Source organism: Seriola aureovittata, chromosome 14, assembly GCF_021018895.1.
Source record: "Seriola aureovittata isolate HTS-2021-v1 ecotype China chromosome 14, ASM2101889v1, whole genome shotgun sequence".
Classification (NCBI taxonomy): Eukaryota; Metazoa; Chordata; class Actinopteri; order Carangiformes; family Carangidae; genus Seriola; species Seriola aureovittata.
Window position 1 is genome coordinate 11,701,687 of NC_079377.1, and position 22,982 is coordinate 11,724,668.

General features: G+C 38.3%; 1 protein-coding gene across 1 annotated transcript; it reads right to left on the reverse strand.

Annotated features, from left to right (window-relative positions):
* Window positions 1-632: 632 nt before the first annotated feature.
* Window positions 633-22,569, reverse strand: hcrtr2 (hypocretin (orexin) receptor 2). Its single transcript, XM_056394761.1, has 7 exons — window positions 22,090-22,569; window positions 9,920-10,098; window positions 7,258-7,501; window positions 6,273-6,388; window positions 5,940-6,160; window positions 5,538-5,659; window positions 633-5,109 (listed from the first exon to the last, which is right to left on the reverse strand). Exons 1-7 carry the CDS (start codon window positions 22,304-22,306, stop codon window positions 4,940-4,942), a joined length of 1,269 nt encoding a protein of 422 aa, XP_056250736.1. The 5' UTR covers window positions 22,307-22,569; the 3' UTR covers window positions 633-4,939.
* Between the last annotated feature and the right edge of the window lie 413 nt (window positions 22,570-22,982).

Genomic DNA, 22,982 nt, shown 5'->3' on the forward strand with positions numbered 1-22,982 from the left:
ACCAACAGACAATTATCACTCGACTCTGTGGTTCCACTCAGCTCTACACAGCATTTTAGTGTCTTTTAGCTCATTCTTTTGGTTGCCACTGAACTGTTTTGGCTCACTCTCACTGCTGTTATCAGCCTGTTTCCAGACACAGGATACAGGTGTTTTCCATGATTAAGTTCTTAAAAACAATGGTACGCTAATTTCACCTACTCAGCACCAAAGTTAGCAGCTAGCTGGTGAACATAATGCAACTAAAGAGCAATATTTTTCCCCCTCAGGAGTCAATGGAGACCAAAAACAGCTACAAATGAGTCTGAATATTGAACATAAATTCACCTGGTTTCCAGAAACACAATTCCAAATGAATGATAATGTTGCTGCTAACATGTGTCAGACTTGTGTTCACAGCTTGTTTCTACTCCACCTCTACTGGTAAAACAAGATAAGTTATTGCAGCCTTAAACCATATTGTGTTTATTTGGTTGTTTTCACTTTGTTTATCTAAAGAAAATGTACTGGATGCAACCCTTGGCAACTCTGGTTCAGCGTTGCGTTGGTGTATTTAAACAGAAAAATTCATTGTAACTGTACTGCATGTGCATTTTGGAGAGAGACTGGACTCAAAGATAAAAAGATAAACCATATAGGCAGATACTTTATTGATGAAAGATGTGCAGGACAACAGACACAATGTATAGCCTAGATTGTAAAGTGGTGCATATTGAAATTAACAGCAATTTTTCACACACATTTCGCTCCAAATAATGTTAAAAATTATGTTTCTTGTTTTGTTTTTTTTTACCACATTTACGGAAACATTTTTGAACTTAACATATTTACTTTTTTTTTTTTTTGAGATGTTGCTGTTAATTTCATTATGCACCACTTTACAATCTGCTCCCCACCACAAGAAAGAAGAGAGTTCACTAGATCAGAAATATCAAGTCAAGGAACTAATGAAGCAATCTGAGAAGGTCGAGCTGAGGACACATGATGGGATAACTGGGTGAAGCTCGGATTGGAGACAATGCACAAGCATCAGAAAGTCTGTTTCCAAATAAATGAATAAATGAATTGAACATGAAAAAGATGATTGCTAACACCATGACTTTTTATGTCTTAATTTCAGCCAGAGATTCACATGATGATTTTGGTTACAGTCATTCACTGTATGAAATGAAAACCCAATTACAAAAATTCAATACTGTTTCCTGATCATGCAGAAGATGTGTCCTCTTCCTGTTCAGCTGGAAAAGCAAAACAAAATGAAAAACAGCAATATCAGTGAAAAAAAAATAAGAAATGAAGTAAACAAGGACTATTACAAATTTAGATAAAAAAAACACAGAAATATAGCTTGGTAGCATGATATGATTTGGAATTAACTTCTAATATAACTGCACTCAAAAACTTGCCATGTCATATTACAGTGTGATTAATACGCACAAAAGATTTGAAACACATTCACTGAGTAACTATTTATAGAGATAAAAGATTTTCTTTTTAAAACAACAGAGTATACAGCTGCTTTCAAAAAGAAAAAACAAAGAGACACATGGAGGTTCCAATATGAGATATGTAAAATTTTCATAAAGCATTGACAAAATGCTGAAAAATACTGGTGTTCTTAAGGTTTTCCATTGTAAACAAACCACATCTGTGCAGAATGAAACATTTCATCACAATGAGTAGCCATCATCACTGGTGTTTACAGACATTTAGTCTGATTTTCAGATCAAAAAATTATTTTACACATGATGGGAAATGAAAGTTCTGACTTTAAAAGTGTGATTAACAAATGATTGTCTTACAGTAAGAAAATGTAAAGTTTCTGATACTGATCATGGTTCACATTGAAGTCAAATACAGACGCAAATAAATAAAAGGAGAAAAGGCATAAAGTGCATGTCAAAATGTTAAGTTGCAATACACATAATACAGTGGACTCCATACATTTTACAAAAAATAGTCTATGCAGAAACAACACAGAATTCAATGCAATATCTTCATGTAGACTTAAAAGTTAGAATCTACCAAGACTTACAAATCTACTCTCACACGTAAATACCCCTAATGAAACATTTCTGGCTCTACAAGCAGATTTTTGACCAATTAGAATCTCGTTTATAGCAATCTCAATTCATCATCACAAGTGACAGTAATTATAAAGTTTAGCTTTGCCCATAAATCACTCAACAGAAATTTTCCTGTCTTTGTTTTCTGTTATTGCAAAATTACAGTGTTTGTTTCCTTGTTTGTGGAATTCCTTCGTATTACTCTTCTCTTTTCCTGATTGCTTTTCAGCTTAATTTTTTTTTTTTTGATTATCTTGACTCGACAAGACGTTTCCACATAATTTTTGTTTATCTATTTCGTGTCAATTTGGATATATGCAAGAAGACTTTATCTATACTGCTGATTACAGTGGTGATTAATACATGTTGTTGTGTTTGCTTATGTCAAATATCATTACTTGAACAACTTTTCCATTTCATAACATTTATATCCATTTGCTTTGTTTGGTGAGAATTTGATGTGCTCTAGGTTTGTTGATCTGCATCCCAAGCTGCAATTACATTGAATGAAATCTCCGATGTGAACGGGTCCATTCGAATCAGTTGATTGCACTCCATCCATCTCCCTCGGTGTTTCAGTGATACGCCCTAATGGAAAGCTCCCCTGACAGCAAGCTTGTTTTTGGTATTTAATCTGCATGGGACTGTGTGGAGAGGCCGCTTTAATATTCCTTCTCTCATTGCTTTTGGGTCTAATTGCTGCCAGCACAAACGCCATGCGGACATGGAGACACAACTACCAAGGAATCAGGGTCTGAGGTTTAATGTTTGAGGACAAAAATAATTTTTGCACCCATATGCTGGCTCATTAGCTGATACGACATTTAACAATTTATAAATATTCATGAGAAGAATATATTAGCTTTGAAGTATCTGAACTATTCAACGGGACTCAGACAGCTGAGAGAGCAGGAGGAATTGTGGTGGAGTTCCACTGTCCTTCCTTAAGTAATATTATATAGAAGAAACAGGCTTGAGACTAGAAGATTGAAATTCAGTCCCTGGACAAGCACAAAGGATTTTTGTTGCGAAAGGAAAAGACTAACTGCTTCATTTTCATCACTGAGATGCCCTTGAGCAAGGCCTTTGTACTGGGCACCGTCCAGATGTGAATGTGTTTGAGTGTGAACCAGGTGTTCCTGGAAGAGCACTGTCACACATTTTGTTTAGTTCAATAGAGTAATTTCCTGACTGGGTTCACTGGACGCCAACTCAATCTCTGTAAAAGACTCACACTCAAACATGTACTCTCAGATAAAGATACACATTTATTTATCCTTCAAAATAAATGAAGTTATGACGAGTAATTAACTTATTTTTCTATGAAAGTCATGTAGCCAAAACTAAACAACGTCGTAGCAAAGTCACTTGTTGAGGTAACAACTGGGTACAGTGAAAGGTTGGGTATGGCGAATGACAGCGATCAGACTCTAATACTATGATGGTGTAATGAAACTATCATTGTCACTTTTTGAAAATGAACTCTGTATAAATGTGATTATGAAAAAAAGTGAGGATCAATATAGAAATCAGTCACTGTAAACGTCGAGAGGAAGATTATAAAAGTATTTGAGGAACTGTGAAACTTGTTGATGAGACTAGTTTGTGATTATTTCAAGTAGCTGTGATATTTTGTGTTTTCATATTTAAGGCTTTCATGATGAATATTCATTTAAACTAAGATATTATAAAGGCCTATCATAAAATAAATGGCAATAGATAACATTGGCTGTAATTCTGGTGGCATAATTTCATTATTTATGCAAACCAATGTATATGCAAATACATTTATAAGCTTTTGTTTTGTTTTGTTTTTACCTGGGATTGATTTATTTGGATAATTAGTCTGATATTCCACTAAATAAAAATACATTTAGAAAGGAAATCTGAAACAGTTGACAAGGGCAACACTGTTGTCAGAAACACATACTGAGGACTGATATTGTGGATCATTTAACAAATCTCTGAAGCACATTTCAGGACATGTTTCTTGACTGCACATTCTAAAGTGTAGCTTACTATCAATAAAAAGATATTTGGTTTTCATGACAGCCACTGCTTTTCTGAGACGACAGTGCCTGCTGGGCTCTGCAGCTGTCAGCAGAGGTGACAGACACAAGCATTTCATCGCATTTCAAACTGGATCTTTGAAGCTTGGACACCTCTGATTGACTCCATGTCACTTCAACCCAGTGTTGAAGAATTCAACGGTTGTTGATCAGAGAGAAGGTCTTGTTTTCATTATTTATGATGCTTAATTTCACTTTCTTGCAAGACATACAGTAGTGGTCAAATTTGCAGCTGCAATAAAAGGAATATAAAATTCCTTTGAATATTCAGTAGTTTGATGGATGCTTATGATGGTTGATTGAGCATCATTTACATGTTGATGCACATTATCATCCATTCATGGGCATTTACACTGAAGACTTAAGATGGACATAAACTAATTGAGGAGACAAATTACAAATCTGAGCAGTTATAAGACCTATTATCTATAACAACTGCTCTTCTATTGTTGTAAAAACCCATAACCTCATAATCTGCAATACTGATTCTGGCCACTGAACCAAATATAAAGTTATAAACACAAAATGGTACATTTACAATACAATAAAAGCATGTGCAACTGAAAATCATGTCACTTGACTTTATATCATAAAATATATATGATATACTGTATGTTATCAAATACTAAACATTCAAATGTTTTTTTTTTAAATAATAAATAGAGTTTCTGTGAATTACAAGTCGTTGCCATGCCCTGTGTTCCTGTCCATGTAAAAGAAGTGAGACAGTCTTCAGAAAACAGTTATAAGTCTGTCCTTTGAAGTATGAGCTGGTCTTAAGAACTCCCCATCCAGAATTTAAGACTACACTATCTGATCTGATATGCGTGACACATTGTCCATGTTGTTTACTTGAGTTGACAGAGATTTTCGGCTGTCTGTGCTCGTTCTGGTCCTTATCCCCTGTGTTTGATTTTGGCCTTGGCCGTGACAATGGCAAGAAAAGGCTGCTTTGAACTCCCCGCGGAACTTCCCTGGGGGAAAATGGGAGAAACATGAATCACACTTTCAATTTGAACTTTTTCCTTACGACTTGTATCAAAAACAACATTTTTCAGGGTTCATAAGCATTAAGACCGACAATTTTATCAGCGACCGATGTTTACAAGAGTTGATTGACTCTGGATTCATTGTAAATACATCACATTTCATTTCTTTTTTGATACATTATGAGTAATAGCTAAGATGTATATGCCATTATCAAAGCCATTAAAATGTAATAGCATCTTTGAATTCATGTGAGAAATGTTTGTGATAAATATAATCTTGTCTCACATATTACAACACATTATCAGATGAGGAATTTATAGCAGAGTTGTATGTTTGTTTCAAAACTGTCCACTAGAGGGCAGTGATGAGCTCATTCAACTGGTATAGGTGATGAGACAAGTTACAAACTTACCACTGAGGAAATTGTAGATGATGGGATTTGCTGCACTGTTGGCATATATGAGCCAGTGTGAGAAAGTGAACCACGCATACACTGTTTCTCTGTCATTTGTGTTTTTGAAAGTCCCAAAGACTCTGCAGGTAAAGCAGGACAAGGTATCAGCTGCAGATTCTTTCAGTTTGGCTTTTAACGCTATACTACGAATCATACAAATTGAATTCAGGAGGGCAAAAAACAAGCAACAATTCAGTCCTTTCAGTCGTGTAAATATACATGAAACTACCAAGGTGAGCTCCTAATTAAAAAATAGATGTAAAATGTCAGCCCTGGTTTATCACAGCCTCTGTTCTTGATCTCTCTCTCTGCTTAAATGTCTTTTGATCCTTGAAGCAGCAGAGCTCGAGAGGTTATTACCTTTTCATGACATTGAGCACGCTGATTGGCAGGTAGCACAGGGCGAAAACAAAGAGCACCACGATCAGCATGCGAGCTGTCTTGCGTCGGGCTCGGACTTGTTTGATCTCAGCACACACCGTGCTGGTCCTGACCCTGACGGACTCTCCTCGGCCCAGACTCGGAGCCGAGCACTGCATGGGCCTCCACTTCCTCTGCAACACTGATGTGCTTCCAGGAATCTGTTAATAAAACATGTGCATACATCAGGCACAGTAAACCTGCCAGAAGAAGATCAGTTCACCCTGAGATTTTGAGCTGACAAAAATTTATTTTTTTAAAAACAATGCGAACCTGTTGACACCACAGCTTGTGACATATCTGGATATACGCCAGGACCATGAGACATAACGGTGCAAAGTAGGTGACAATGAAGAAACAGGTATGATAGACCTTTGGGTAGATCTCGGCTGTTGAGAAAATAAAACAAACATCATTACAATTGGTTCGAAAACTAACTGCATGATCTCTCCCTAAGACCCACCCCCCTCAGTTACTGTTGCCAAGCCTGTCAGTCTTTCTGTTCTTGCACAGCACATTTACATTTAGACTTATCTCCCAAAATGCACAGTAATTTTCTAAAACAACGGGTCTTCAGCTTGACATAGAAGTAAACAAAAGCATGCAGCCTTCTCAATTCTAAGACTGTGGATTTTGTTGGCTGAAAGAAAAGCATTGTTTGTGCATTGCATTGCAGGTTAGTGGAAGTTAGTCCTTGTAGGCCTGTTATGGTGCAGTATTTATCTGAAAATCTAACTAAAATTCTTGTTACATGATCAAAACTTTTGTGTATTACAGTGGCATATTGTCAGGTCTTGACCTCACCGTTGAGATAATGTAAGTTGAGCTTTGGCACTATACAAATAGAATAGAATTGAATTGAATATTATTAATCATCTGCATCTTAATCTGTAGCCCGAGATCAGTTGCTCCTGTCTCCACATACCGACGGGGGAATCATAGTATTTTTACTAAAGATTAAAACATCGCTCCAGTGATTCTGTTTCTCAGGCTGTTGTCAGTACTAATTTGCTAACCTGTTCAGAGTTTTGAGGGAGTATTTGTGTTGCACTTTGAGTCCATTGGAGTTGAGCTTTGTTGACTTGTAGTGGTGTACGCGTTCAACCTGCAGCTGCGGAAGGTGCGTCCACCATGTCTTCTGTGAGCAATCAATTTCGAAGGTATCGAATGGATAGCCTGCCAGGTTTACTCTAACCTAATGAAGTGAGAAGTCTGGCTCAGTGTTTTTATGTGTTCAGGGAGGATTGTGAGAACTAACCTCCCCAGTGTTCATCACAGACTGTGAACAGAGTGGTCTTGTTTGTGAGTTCAGGCAGCAGGCTGCTGCACTCCATCACAATAGCCTGAGGGATCATGATGATGCACGATACAACCCAGATGACAACAATACTCTTGCGAGCCCTCTTGGCAGTGCTCTTGAACATCAATGGGTGGCAGATAGCATACCACCGGTCTTGGGCAATACAACTCAGTGTTAGGACTGATACAGAAACTGAGATGGTCTGAAAAAAAAAGAAAAAAAAGAAGCACCAGTTAGACAGTGACTGAACTATTTTGGGAAAGGTATTTTCAGAACTCTAAAGTCAGGACCCAGAAAATAGATCCCACAGCTTCTTATTTTTATTCATGGTTGCAGCTGAGCTGTAACACCAGAGATATTCACCTGAATTTGATATTAACATAGTTTGGGGTGATTATGTGCAATAGTACACATTAATGAGGAGCATTATTTCAAAATATACAGTTGATGGGACTTTGTTTTAAATCTCTGAGACATTACGTTGCTCTAATGCAAGTCTTTAGCCAACAGTCGTCCTATTTAACTGTCAGCACTTGCAGCAGAACACAGTCATTTAGATTTTGAGACCAAAGATATGTAGAGATCAGAACAGAGATATTGAAGACTTAAATGTGTTGTATCTCTGTCATACCTGTTTTTTTTGCAGTCAGAGCAATTTCCCACAGACAAAGTATGGTTAGTATTAAAAAGCCTGAATGGTAAAACATCTTTGATAAATTTTGCAGTCCTTCACTGGAGGCATCAGGGCAGACAGTGTAGTGAAGAATGTAGCATCACAATGACTGATTTTATCTGTGTTTTTTTTTTTTTTTTACTTCCAAGGCAAATCAGAACAGCAATAACTTCTATTCACCAAAATGTTGGCTTGCACTAAAACAGGTTTGAACCTTTCTGGAGGTCAAGCACAGACAGAGTTAGTCCATTTTATCTGAAAGATAATGGCCTACGATTAATCACCAGCTCTGTAAAGTCCCACATGAGAGAGAATCAGAGTGAAGATTAGCAGGGTTCAGTTTTTTTTTTTTTTTTTTTGGGGGGGGGGGGCTTTTTTCTTTGTCACCTTGATGGAGCTCAGTCTACACTCACCACGATCTAAATGCCGTTGCTCTTACAGAAGACCAGATGAAGCAAGATTTCAATTATGGAATGAGGAAACTGGACCCACTTCCGATGTGACATGTTGATGCATGAGAAACTTCCCACGCTGGAGATGCTCTTATCCAGTTTCAGGGTGTTGCACATGGTTGAGAGATTTCTATCTTCAGTATGTAGGAACCTACACGTATCAGCTTAGTGCTGGGAAGGGTCAGGAAGTCAGAAAGTGAACTGCTGGTTTGTCCCTTTTAATGGAATTTGTTGACAGTTGGAGAAATGTCGGTAACCCCTGGGATATCGAGTATTGAGTTCAGCGGACTCAGGTACTAGCGACAGCAGAACAGCCCGCTCTGAGCTTCAAAAACGCGCCGCAGAAACCGATGGGTGACGTCACAGAGGCTACGTCCATCTTTATTTACAGTCTATGGTGAGTACCAGTGTTTGCTCCTCAGTCGCCATACAAAGAGGTGCAAGGGAAGGTAAGACTTAACACAAAGACCTGTTTACGGCCTGAATACAAATCAATAAAACAGTGCAAGAGAAAAAATATATGTTCTTAACAATAACTTCCTTAAACTGCTGTATCTGCTTATAAAGCTGACACATATATGTTGCTTTTTAATTTTAAAAATGCTGAACTTTAAGTGTTGATTATGACATCTTTTTGCAATTGAGAACTAATCGTTTTCATTTTTTTTTTTTAAATGCAAGCAAATGAAGTAAAATAAGTAAGTACTTAAGTTTTATTTAAAAAATTATTCTTAACCTTGGAAACAAAACAGTCTCACTACAAAGTCGGTTTTTTAGCTATAATACAATCAATCAGCTCCTGAATGGACCTCGTTGGCCTCATAAAAGCAGCAGGATGTATAGTCCATGCAAGTGCTGCTACAGCAGCAGCAGTAACAATACAGCAGAAAATCACACAACAGCAAGCAGGGTGAATGTGATCATCGAGACCTTCAAATGGACTGCTAATCCAGTGCCACGAGGTGCGATATGTGTGGTAAGATTGCAGCGAGCACAGAAGGGGGCTCAGACGTTTGTTAGTCCACATGATCCCTGTGGTTTACAGCTGCATCCATTCAGAAAATCTTGTGTACGTCAGTGATTCAGAAGGACACTCTGTGACATGGTTGTGATCAAATTCACTTTGATATAGAGAGGATAGTGTAGGATTTCAGCATCTCAGTACAGATGTATTGTGGCCTACGGTGTGATTTAAATTGGATGATTTTCTTTCAGCAGATCTGTTGGGGTTGATGCTGCAATAGAATGTAAAAAAAAAATGGAGGAGGCAAAAATCTTGCCCAAAGCGTCAAATCACCACAGGATAACATCAAAGGTTTCACACAGTGCACATCTCCTGGGAGGTTTTTTTACCCCCATGAATTAAGAGAAAGAAAAATATATGAATAACAGAAACAAGAGTCTTGCCCTCTGTTCATAAAACTCATAAAAGAGCGGTTTAGATCTGGTCAATATTTCTAATATCCTGGTTCAAAAGAAGATGCTAATCTCTTACCTGCAGATAAGGCACGACTTTGCAAAGAGTGTTTCCAAAGAACCACGTCTCTGTGATGTCGACCACGAGACTCGCGGGCAGGCAGATGATGGTGACCAAGACATCAGCAAAGGAGAGATTCACTATGAAATAGTTGGTCACGGTGCGCATGTGACGGTTTTTCCACACTGCAAAACAAACTGACAATGATGCACAATCAAAGACAGCCCAGAGACTCAATAAAGGCAAATATTTATCACATTATTCCAGGGTACTGAATGTTAATCACTACTGTCTTGAAGGCATGCTGTCAATCACAGTTTGAATTAAAATCTAGTTACATTCCTGTTTACATCGCTGATCCTGCTGGCAAACTATTCTCTCTTTAGAAATCACTTAGAGACAATTAAATTTTAATGTGTTAGTGTGACATTTCCTGCTGAAACTGTCACAGTAAAGTGTTTTCACATTCATAAATTCGTTTATCATTTTTAAGCAGCTCTTTTGATTATATGCATTTTCTTTAAGCAATTCGTTTACATAATGATCACTGGTGAATGATCACATTACCTAAATTATTTATTAATTTTACTTCATGGATGACCTCCTCTGCCATGACAGCGTCTCCATTCATTTGAAATTGTAAGACAAGACCCCCAAGATCCAAATTTGATTCTCTGATAATGAAAGCAAATCAAGCGAACATAATAATCTGTGACCTTCTGTCAGATCAAACGTGAATGGATTTCAACATTTATTGGGTAGTAGAAAATATAAAAACAAACTAAAAAGTTAATGGTGAATCTTTAGTGAAGCTAAATCCATTGCCATATACAGATAAAGACTGTGGAAAGCAGCCAAAGGTCATAGTGTGCATATGTACCATTTATGCAAAATGCAGTTCCACCCCAATCTACACAGCAACTACGTAATGACGTAACTGTAATCCAGTGTCCAGAACTGTCAGATTTGGTTAAAAAGTCACATCAAAAATATGAGATTTAATATGAGATTGTATCTATTATCCAACCAACAGAACATGTCACAATACATCAAATGTATCTTGATTCAATATCTAATATACGACAAATGTATGATGACAAATTAATAAAAATAAACCAGTGTTTTGCCTTACATAGAAAAATAGAATAAACCACATTTCTGCCTCTGTTAAGTAGACTTCATCAGCAAATAGCAAAACAGAAAGTTTATATGGGATTTGACATAATTGAGTCTTGTAAAAGTCTAAAGTCATACACAGTAATTTGAATTTTAACTTATGTCTCACTGTTGCTTGCTAATGAGAAAAAGCAAACAGAAAACTGTGTGCTGGGCATCATTTATTCAAAAGCATACACATTTGGTATCATTATAAAACTTGGTATCTTGAAAGAAAATTTATGTAATAATAATAATGATAATAACGTTATTTGTAGCACTTTTCAAAGTAGTTTAGCAGCTTTAACAAAAAAAATCTAAAGCAGTAAGTAAGCAGTAAGACAGAGGATCACAGGAAGGCTAAAGGCATAAAAGCGTGTTTAAGGAAGGGACTTAATTAAGAGGCAATTAGCCATCCTACTCTCCTCTGGAGGATTGTTTGGGGGCCTGGATGGCACCTTTGTTATATAGTCTGGATTTAGGAACCACCAGCAGAGCTGCTTTTGCGGACCTCAGAGCACTTGACGGCACATGCGGAATTAACAAAGCATGCCACAACAACAAAACAACACTAACTACACAAACAACGACGCCACAGTGAAAGAATAGATGAATGCAGTACCAAACTTTGACAGAGGGAGTATGCAACAGATGAAATAAATTATGATAAAACGAACAACCTCTAATGGTTATGGAAATACAACTAAATGAGTCCAACAAGCACAGAACTCGCAGAGTTAACTATAAATGACAGGAACAGTAGGTTAATAACTTCATGACATGGTAGCATTTTAAATTTACATGTTCTCTTGCCTGGAAAGGTGTGGACAAATATTATAATGAGTGAGTGTATATATCAAAATTAATAATTATTAACTGTATATGCGAGCTGCTAAAAGAAGTTGGTAAAGCCGAAGAAAAGAAGATACAACTGTGAAATACGAGGACCAGAATATGTCAGATAATGTAAGACCATAAGACAAAACAAGAGCAGCAGTATGGCCCTGACAATGAGTGGTGAGAGGGAGAAAGTAAAAGAATCAATCATGGAAAAAACTGTGACAGTTAGAGGTGCAGCAGGCATGAATATTAAAATCCCCTAAAATTTAAAACCTGTCATACCTGGGTAGGATTATTGACAGAAGCTCAGAGGGTTCATTTATGAAGTCAAAGGAGGATTTAGGGAGTCTATAATGTCTATAAGACCCCCCTCACCCCTTCCCAAAAGTTTTAGATGATGAAAAAAAAAAAGTAGCCAGGAGCAGAGGCTTCTAATAAAGGAGTACAAGTCTCAGATTGTACCCACAATTCTGTTATCATATAAATATCCAGATTCAGTGATAATAAAGAATAATTTCACACAAATGACTTAGATCTTACACTGAGCAGTATATATAATATATTTGGGACTTTGGGTAGCAGTGGAGGAAATACAGGCCAGAAGGGAATATGATCAGATGGTGAGACTATATGGGGAGAAGTGTGGGAAGGGTCTTGCTGAGGTGTAGGGAAGGCCTAGGGAGGATTAAAAACTATAAAATGGATAACATTAGACAGTAGTTTCTTGGTTTCTTTCTTATGGGTGGGTACTGTAGAGGTCCTGACTAACCCTGAAATGATCAAAATTTCTGATAAATGCTCTTTTAAAGAGTATGGATGGGGCCGGACATTACACAGCAGACTCTCAATTGTGCAGCGTAGCGATTCAATGTCCTGGTGCAGTCGGGCTGATGGTCTAGACATAACATCAAGGTTCCGGCGTGTATCATTGCAGTGTGGACTCAGGGGTGAAGGTCAATGAGTGTTGGAACAGGTTTAATAAAATCCTCAACCTTTCTGCTGCTGAGACAATATGTGACGACACAGGCGAGTTTAACAAATCTGACGATGGAGACAGCCGACACCAAGAATTCAGCACAGAGCTGCCTCCGTCCGTGTAGATTGCCAGGTTGGAGGGGAGTTGGCAGGTGAGGCAGGAGGTAGGCATTTAAAGGGGGGCAGCGGATCCTGCAGCTGGAGGCGAACTGAGACTAGCTGAGGTGGTTTAGTTTAGTTACACTGAGTGAAAGACGACACTCGAAGAATCGGTGGAGAAGCCAAGGGAGCCTCTGGGCCAGGAGGGTGGACTGACTACACCATCCCTCCAGGAGCATGTGCTTGCGTAGGGGTAAAGGAGGGATTGCTAACTCCTGGAGTGGTGCATAGAAGTTGGAGCATGGTAGACAGTGATGTCAAGTTCACCATATCCATATGAATATTTAACATATTTAATAGAAACTTTTTTTTTTTTTTTATGTATTTATTTTACCATTGATTCTCTCTCTTTCATCCTGACCACTGTGAAGGCGTGGCCAGGTAATGCATTTGTCAGGCAGTCGTCACCATACACTCGACCGTTGCGTAGCACATGCACAAAAGGTAAGTGTGCTGCTCAATGCTGATACAGCAACAGGTGGATACACCTCCTGAATCTCAGTCTGAGGAAGAATCACCATGGCAATACTTATACCATACCATAGCATAGTTATTGTTTACAACGCCGAGGCTGACACTCCAGCACTTTCCCATGAATAGCGGAGTAGTTTAGTTTTTTGGTTTGTTGCGACCTGTGAACACTGTGGCACTTTTTTGCAATATACTGGCGTGTGACTTTTTTTATATTATGCCAGGTTATTTTGTTCTAATTTTGTATCAAACTTACATCGTCAGTTTGATCTTTTTTTTCCCGAAAGTTGTTTGAACTACTTTTTATAAGTAGCTTAAGTTAACCAAAGTAGATATCTCCCTCAGGTAGCTTTTGCAGTAGTTCAACTTCTTCCAGTGTAAAGTAATTGGTAGCTTGCAAAGCTATGCTTTCAAAGTAACTTCCCCAACACCGACAGTAAGTACCTGGGACGCAGCTGTTGCTTTTGAAATGCTTCAGCAATTCAAACACGGTGGAACATGGGCGGTAATGTGAATGTACAATATGACATAGAGGATTTGTAAGGTCGGCGGAAAAAGTATGTTGACACTTGAAAATATGCATGTCTCTGAAAAGCAGCAGAAATGGATTTTCCACCCTGAAATATATATGCAGGAGGAATATAAGTATAGTACACTGACATCCCTGTAGAAAGAACTTTAAAGTTTTAAATCAGGGAGGATTATATTATGTATGTATATTTGCCTCTACCACCTGGATCCTGATTTATTGTGTAGAGTGAATGAACTGAACCACCTACGGGTGGATGCAGGACTGAGAACCACAGCAGGCAGAGTGGACAATCACCTCACCTCGCCTGAGGGGTGTAACAAGAAGGTCCCAGGTGTTCAAGTGCACAAGAGACAGAGAGAAGAGGCCTTCTATGCTTATTTCAGTTAAGTATGTCTCTACCATCATTTGGATTAAGCTACTAAAACCCATGTGTATGACGGTACATGTAGTATTTTGTTTACTTGCCCCACAGGCTATTGATTTAAATGACGTATCATGCTGTGTGCCATGTTGAAATGAAGTAGAAACCACACCCACCGGCTCAAATCCGCATGGTTAAGTTTTGGAATGCTGTATAAAGTATTCTGTCTGATCAGACCTGTGCTAGGAATAAAGTTGGCTGGAACTATTATCAGCTTTTAGTCTGAAACAGCTGCCTGCTATGGCTGGAAGTTATGCAAATAAGAGCGGTGAGTAAGTAAATTTACTAAACAACTTACTAATGCTACTTAATTACCTATTTAACAAACATATCATTGTCTTAATATTGTCCTTGCACTCACTGCATTGAAGCAATATATACAAACATTTAGTATTTCCTGAATGGGGGGGGGGGGTCCAGTTCTACCCCCTGCCCCAAAACTGACTCCAAATTGGCCTTTTTCACATCTGATATTTTGATAGAAACTGAAGCAGCTAAATGGAATTAATCCTTTATTGTTGTTAATTACATCTGTGTCTTTTCCTACTGTGAAATGGCAAAATGCCGGAGGGGCTTATAATTTGTATGTCAGTCACAGTGAACTCTATGTGAGGTTAAAAAAATAAAATAAAAAACTTGCGTCCATTTGCAACAGAAGCATATTAGTTCTGGCTCCTCACTGAAATCAAAGAGTGAGCGAGTTCATCTTTGCACTACATCATCAAACACAAAAACTAATAAGAATGATAGAGATGACAGTTTGCCTCTCTGAAAAGCTGGAACAGCAGTGTGGGGGTCATGTCAATCAGGCATAGTCAAAAATAAATGTAAATGCCCACACAGTCCTGAGAAGAAGTTTTCATCAGGCAACACAAGTGAGAACACCTGTAGAGGTGAGTCACAGGTGCACAGAGCATTTCCTGTGGCATTTTTTACTGTGGTACCAGACTTGGGCTGTTTTCTATGGCTCTTTGTTATTTCAGTGATGTGTGAATTCACTGGTGTTGACCAACTGCTGTCAGATCTATTTAGCACAAATGTTTCTCTTGAAGCCTTGAAGCCCCATTGGACGATAACAAATCTTTAAAATATAGATATTATACTGTAGACCTGCAATGAATTATGTAAGCATGATGAAAAATCTAGACCGTAGCTGTAACAAACACAGAATATATTCAATGACATTATTTTTTATGCACCATTTTTATGATCCAATCACTGCATCTGCAATGAAAACCTAAAGATAGTCAAAATATTATAACAACATCTAATGATAACATCTGAGCCAATCAAAACATTTGCTTGGTTTGTGAATTAATTAAGGTATTTTTAGTGATTTTACACACATGAAGAAAGGGCAAAACAAACAAACAAACATTCTCCCTCCACTTTCTTCTTTTGCAAATCAACAGCTAGTGAAGATAGACGGACATTTCTTTTCTCTGCTCCGCGGACTAAGACGCAAGTAACCTCCTGTTCTTCCTCAGTGTATCTCTCACAGCTCCCCACGATGTTACAGGCACTGTCACGAAAACTCAGACGAACAATAAATCCCCAGAGGACTAATAGATTCACATTTATTCAAGCACAACCACCCACATCCACCTTTCTGTCTTAAGAATGACAAAGATAGTGTAAAGATTTGCTGTAAGTATTTTCCAGTTGGAGATTATTTTTTCCCAGTATTTCATAAATACTGATACAAATACTGATACAAATTTCTGGAATTTGTGTGCACATATATGACATCTTATGTAGGCCTACAAACTATTATACTGTAACTACAATATAAGAAGTAAGACTATATTGTTATAAACATTTTCCACAAACAGCAGTGGACGGACATGGAGCCATTTTATTTGGAATGGAAAGTAGGACAACTCCTATGTCTTTCATAAAGACATGTGGTGTGAACATCTGCCATGATAGTGTTGCCAAAAAATAAATCTTCAAGATCAAAATTTGAATGACAGTGCTACCAAAATAAGATGCTTCTTAGAAAATGTACTGTTTGTGCTTTTAAACTCATCCAATTTCATAAACACATATATGAACACCAGTCAGTGTAAGTTAAATGAACAATAACAGTACAAAAATGTAACCAGTAAGGAGGAGGTTTAGGCGGTGGAGGGAGCTGCAGCAACAAACAGCATTGGCATGAGTTTACATATGGGCAGAGTAGCAGTGAGCGGCTGTAATGGTCACCTTGTACACCTGTATGATTATGATTAGATGTTGCCAGTCAGCAAGCAGCTAAACAGCTGATGAACAAGCCAGTGAATGTCAGTGCTACTAATCAATCACACACAAAAGAGAATAAATAGCAGCATTTATATCGTGCTTTTATCCAAGGCAATTCAGTTTGCCTTTCATTCACACTGATGGCAGGGAACTACTTTGCGAGGTGCTGGCTTCAGTGTCTTGCCCAACAACACTTCAACATGTGGATTGGAGAATCTGAGGACCAGCAACAATATAACTCTCTGTTTTGTGCCACTGGCCTTCAAAATAAAAGCTGAGAATTGTAAAAATTTTCTTAAATAATTATAAAGTACTCTAATTGTCATATCTACATAACACCAATATAGACTAATAATTGGTGCCAAACAACAGTGGTGGCAATACTGAAAATGTAATTGTTGCCGTTGCTCTTAGCCGAACCCGATCAAAATCAAGAATACTTGACAGGACATTATGGTCTTCTGCAGACAGGTTTGCAATGGTTATGACGTGTGTTATTCACACAGTTGTGTGCTTGATTAGTTCATGTTAACCAGCCCATCTCTTCAATTCATCCTGCTGCAGTTTCCTCAGTGAACTCTTTCTGAATCTGTTTGTGCAGTCGATTGCACAACAACAGCTCCTCCCGATTTTCGCATGCATTGCCTCTATAGAAGCAGCGTAAGGACATGACTTCTTATGCAATATACAAAAGAGAAGTACTATTTGACTTACTGTAAAGTATTCTAAAGACTCCTGCACCATGGGTGCACAAAACAACTTCAGCAATATTTTTTAGTTTGGAGTTTTGTGTAAGCCTTTCGATCAAGCTGCAGGTCTGCCAAGCTACCAATTACTATATCATCAACAAGTGCGTTTGAGGTTCTTGTCTGATCGTCAGTTTGTAACAGCATTGCCAGCCACTGTTTTTCCTGCTGCCAAAGGCTCAAACATAACAGAGCTTAGGCCTGGGAATGGCAACACATCTCTTTTTCGTCCTCTGCCATAAAAAACAGATGATGGAGGAGTTGATTGATCCTCAGTGACTATTCTTTGTCCTGCCCATTGTTGACCTCTTTAATCAAGTCCCTCTCAATGTTAAGTCCTGTCTCAGCATCCTATTTCAAATCACGTCAAACCACTGAGGAAAATTACAGTCTCAAAGCCATTTCATTTCAGGTCTGGGACAAGCAGCATGGAGAGTGTACACATCCCAAAATTTTTTTTACAGCTGCCACATCAAAAACTCAAGCACACTTCAGTCTAACTTCATCGAGGTGAAACCCATTTTATTTAACAAAGCCCAAGAAAAGATTTCTGTGAGGTCGAAATATTCCATTAAATCCATTAAATTCACAGCACCATCATTTTCAGGCTCTTGAACAACAAAATTTTGACTTTCAGTATATTATAATTCAAAATCTTTGTATAAACAAACTCTGAAAGAGTAGTAAAAAGGGCCAATGGAAATATATGACATAAAGCCATTGACCAAAGGATCCATCCACATCACAGCTGACTTCATTTCCCCAAGAATCTACTCCCGAAGCCTTGGAATCTAATGCCAGCCGGCGGCCACAAACGCAATCCAACCGGATGTGCGTGTTGTTTTGTTTCCACTGCATGTTTAAGTAGGCAACTGTTTACTATCAAATTAGCCATGAAAACAGGAGCCTTTCTCACAAAGCAGGATTAGTGGGGTTGATCTGGTCTCACTGAGGTGGCTCGAATTCAAACAGCTCTCCGTTGTTGTGGTAACTAATGCTGCAGACCATACTGCAAGTTCTGCTCAGGCTTTTGGCTCAAAACATATTAAAGAACAATCAGTCAACTGTGAGGAAAAATGGAGCAGCATTTACACAACATCCCATAATGGACAAAAATACAGTATAACATATAAGTGCTTTTGAGCCCGGAGTGCTTTCCATGACATAAATGGAAATGTAATCAATGTCCAACCCAGGGTATAACAACGGGGCTTCTAACAAACACCAGGTAGCTACTATACACTATCAGAAATGAGTAAAAGGTACTGTTGCAAATGAATTGTGCTGCTATTCTTTTATATCCTACACAGTGATAAGTTCAGTTTGGATGGCTGCATCCATATTCCATCACTGTGTCTCTGTGGAAAATGAGTCTTTGTGCATATAAACGGTTTTAAAGATCTCCTCCATTATCCATTCTGACCACATGCATTTGCTATTACATACTCACATTTTTGGACATTTGCTTTCACCATTACAATTAATAAAAGATTATGAATTATTATAGAAAAGTTAAGTTTATGAGTACACATTAGCATGTTTTGCAGGTTGGCCAGTTGGGAACTAGTTCTTTTTTAAAAATGCTGTTTGATTTCAGCACAACACAAGATGAAATCCTCCGTCAGCAAGCCAGATCTGAGACATTGGCACACACACAAAAAAAAGAATGAGCTGAGGTCTGTAAGTAATGAACTCATCGCAAACCAGGAAGTAATTGACGCCTATAAACTTGCACTAGGTGTGCTCTGGCCTATGGGTGGCTGCCACAGAAACAATTATATACACCTGCTTGAATTGAACTGAAAAAAAGACACAGCTCCTCTTTGATCTCCTGCTTTTATAGTCACAATTAAAATAGTGGCTGAACTTTGGTACTCTATAATATCTAACAGGTGGAGATCAGCTTGTAGCACATTTGGCGGCATATAGATAGATAGATAGATAGATAGATAGATAGATAGATAGATAGATAGATAGATAGACACTTTATTTATCCCCTAAGGGAAATTCATGTTAAACATAAATAAAATAAATTATTATAATACATTACCTATTATCTAAATTGGCCCCTGCTGGCCACCTCTGGGCATACAGGTAATTGGCTTATTAATTAAACCTGCATTAGCTGATTTTTTTTTTTCTTTGGCATTTTAGGGTTGCCTGTTTGCACAACACTATCATTAATTTTGAGTTGCTCATGAAACTAAGACCAGGCTCCACTGTGTTTTCCAGCTAGTTGCTAATGTTTACGGTTTGCTGTCTTGTGCTGGGCCTGCAGCATACAGAGGGTTTATCAGAGCTTTTCCTCCCTGTTAGGGCTGGAAATGATGCTGATGAGAATCAAACCAAGACAACAAATAATTACCTGAAAGATGCTAAAATGCTTCATGGAGCTGAAGTCCACTGCAGAATCAGGTAATAGTTCTCTGTGCATTTACAAGCATCCCTTTTAACATACATTGATTTTTTCAGATCAACATTTTGCTTATAGCAGCTTTAAGTAAGGAAGAACATGCAGTTAAAATGTTAACATCCCAAAACAAAAACAACCAAGTTAAAGTGATTAAACGTGAGTTATGTTTTTTCCTCCCTCTTCTCCTAAAGTCTGAAGGGGACAAATGGCTTTCCTCACATCTTAAGGTTTTACTGAAGAGTTACCGTGAGTAAACTGTGGTGGCATCTCTGTGTCCAGTTTTAGGTAAAGCTGCTGCAAACATCAATAGAAAACAATGTTTTGGGCACAAAAGCACAAAGAAAGAGACGCTAAGATCATTTTAAAAGCCTTTTGATTCTGCTGTTTGCATTTCATCTAATGGAGACAGTTATAATGACCACCTGTCAGCTGTAGCTCTGGAACTAATGGCCTGCCTGATGAAACCACATGCCAGCTCTCCCCATAGCATCCCCTCGATTTGTTAGACAAAAAAAAAAGCAAATTTCACTGGAAAAAAGAAAAAAAAAAAAGACAAGTTAATCTTCTGGTCAACTTCTACACATGGAATAATTATTGAAGCTGCAGTTGAACCAATTATCTCTAGACACAGGAGGCCCACTGGAAGAGTAAAACATATTAACAGGCATATCTTGTTTTTTTTTTTTACATTTGCTCTTTTCTGTGGGAGCCAGAAGACTTACTGGTGTAGTTGCCTGTTTGTGGCTTTCACACTGTTTGAGTTTAGTACAAAGGATAAGTCTGCAGTATTACTGGAGTCTTCTGTGCTGTGAGGATCAAATCCAGGAGCCCAATGACTTTACAGAGTTGATTGAAACTGCTGATTGAAACTATGTCTCATTTCTGTCATAACTTGTGCCGTGCCTGTGTTATTGCCAGTCGATCAGTCCATTAGATTGTGAGACCTGCTGGACTGAGCTGTAAGGCAGGATAGATTATTGCTAAGTTGTCTGCAGCATTTGACATTTGTGTTGCTCCTAAAGATAGTACTATTGATGAGTAAACTATAGAGCTTTTATTAAAAAGCTTTTTATAAAAAAATAAAAAAAGAGTCTTTTAAATATGTAAAATCATTAAGTATTTTAGTTTCTGTTTTATTTGTGCTGCAAGATTTCATCCAAAGTTAGCTTGAATTAAATGGTGTGGCATGACAGCCTGGCATCAGCAAAATGGTGTATAAATAAAACGTCAATTTCCTTAGATTATTTCACGTGTTATTTATCGATTTATTTCGTGTCTTAAGTGCACATAGATAAACTGCTGAGCCATAACTGCTGCCTCAGAAGAATGTGATTTTATTTATGATGAAAATGGCCTTCAGATGATAAAAGAAGGAGGACTCCTGCAGTGAGATGAACGACACAAATCTGCACAGAAAGAGTCGAGGCCGAGATGAATAAAACTGCAAATGGGAAATCAGCAGGTTGCCGCAGAGTACCCGTGGCCACCAGAGGGCCCCCGAGAGCGCCTGAAATGTCCCACAAGCGAACTTCTCTGTGTGCGTGTGTGCGTGTAACAGAAACTCCACCAGTGGACTATTACACAGTAATATGTAAAAAAAAAACAAAAAAAAAAAAAAACGCAATGACCGACAGACAGACAGACAGACAGACAGACAGACAGACAGACACACACACACACACACACACACACACACACACACACACAGGTTCAATGGTAGATTTGCCTTCTGCACAGCATTTCCCTCCTAAACTACAAAACAGCAGCGGAACAGCACAATAAAAAAATAAAATTAAAAATGAAATGAATAAAAGAAACTGAGAGAAAAAGACAAAACAATGACAACATCGTGATTTATTACGTCAATCTGCAGAACAACCCCCCCCCTCCATTTCTTTTAGTGCGAGAAAAGTGCGCCCGTGGACGCGCACAGCCTCCCTCTCTGGAATACAGGTTAAGAGATATTATTTATACAATCTACCTTTGATAATCTGCGGCTGCACTGAGAGACTCTGCGCTCTGTGACGTCTCCTCCCTGAGCTTTCTCCACCAGCAGCTGCACCACTGCGATTAAAGACAAACTGTGGTCTACTATGATACATCTTTCATTACTGTACCATTCCATTTCATTTCCTTTGCAGCAACGCACTACTTCATATGCTCCAAAAAAATAGAGAGAGAAAAAGTTATTCAAAGTATCTGTGGGGAAAGAAATATATCAAAGATTGAACCTACCAAGCGAGTTTCCAATGAGTGAAACGAAGAACACAATAATGTAAGCCACAATCAGCACCCATTCATACTGCTTGGGGTGTAAGTACTCTCTCCAGATGTATCTCAGAAGTTCATCGTCCTCATCCACAGTGGAGTGCAGATGAAACTCCGTGCTGTTGGCCACATATGCAGAAGATATACAATCCTCGCAATCCATATTCCCAGTGATGCCAGACATCCTTCGAGCTGTTAGTGTGTCTTGTTGTATTCCCGCTGTTAATCGTGTGTCTGCAGTGACCGCAGGTTGTTGAGCAGACTGCCAATAAGGACGCGATAATAACGCGCTCCACAGACCCCGTCGGTGTGACGTTGATTTTCTCCTCTGTTTCTTGAGCTCGGCCACAACAGCAGGGTCAAACACCAACAACACAGCTGATTGTGGCCAGCAAGGAGCTGTGAGATATACTGCCCACCGCACTTCTCCTCAAAGGACAGAAAAGGGGATAAAAAATTTAAAAAAAAAAAAAAAAAAAAAAAAAAAAAAAGGAGAAGGGGCCAAGTCTGAGAGGAGAGGCAGAGGGATTATAGGGGGAAAAAAACTTATTGTCTGGTCTTGTATGTGTGTTCCAGCCTGTGCTATTTTCTGATATGAACATTTAAGCATTCCCACAGAAATCTGACAAACTGGTTCAGTGGCCTATCATATTTCAGGTTATTTTATATCACCTATATATCTGCAAATGTTCTCTCTAGACTTTCTTTAATGTGATATTCAATTCAAACTTTTATTTTTATTTCAGCACTTCCATGGGGCATATTCAATTCAATTCAATTCAATTCAATTCAATTCTATTCAATTCAATTCAATTCAAACTTTACTTGTCCCCAGGGGACAGAAATAGACTACACTACAA

Excerpts from the sequence above, each read along its gene's own strand:
- hcrtr2 (XM_056394761.1), bottom strand. The coding sequence starts at position 22,306 with ATGTCTGGCATCACTGGGAATATGGATTGCGAGGATTGTATATCTTCT. Across the intron at positions 10,099-22,089 it reads ACTCATTGGAAACTCGCTTG|TTTGTTTTGCAGTGTGGAAA; the intron begins GTAGGTTCAATC and ends CATCATTGTCAG. Across the intron at positions 6,161-6,272 it reads ACAAGCTGTGGTGTCAACAG|ATTCCTGGAAGCACATCAGT; the intron begins GTTCGCATTGTT and ends TTTTATTAACAG.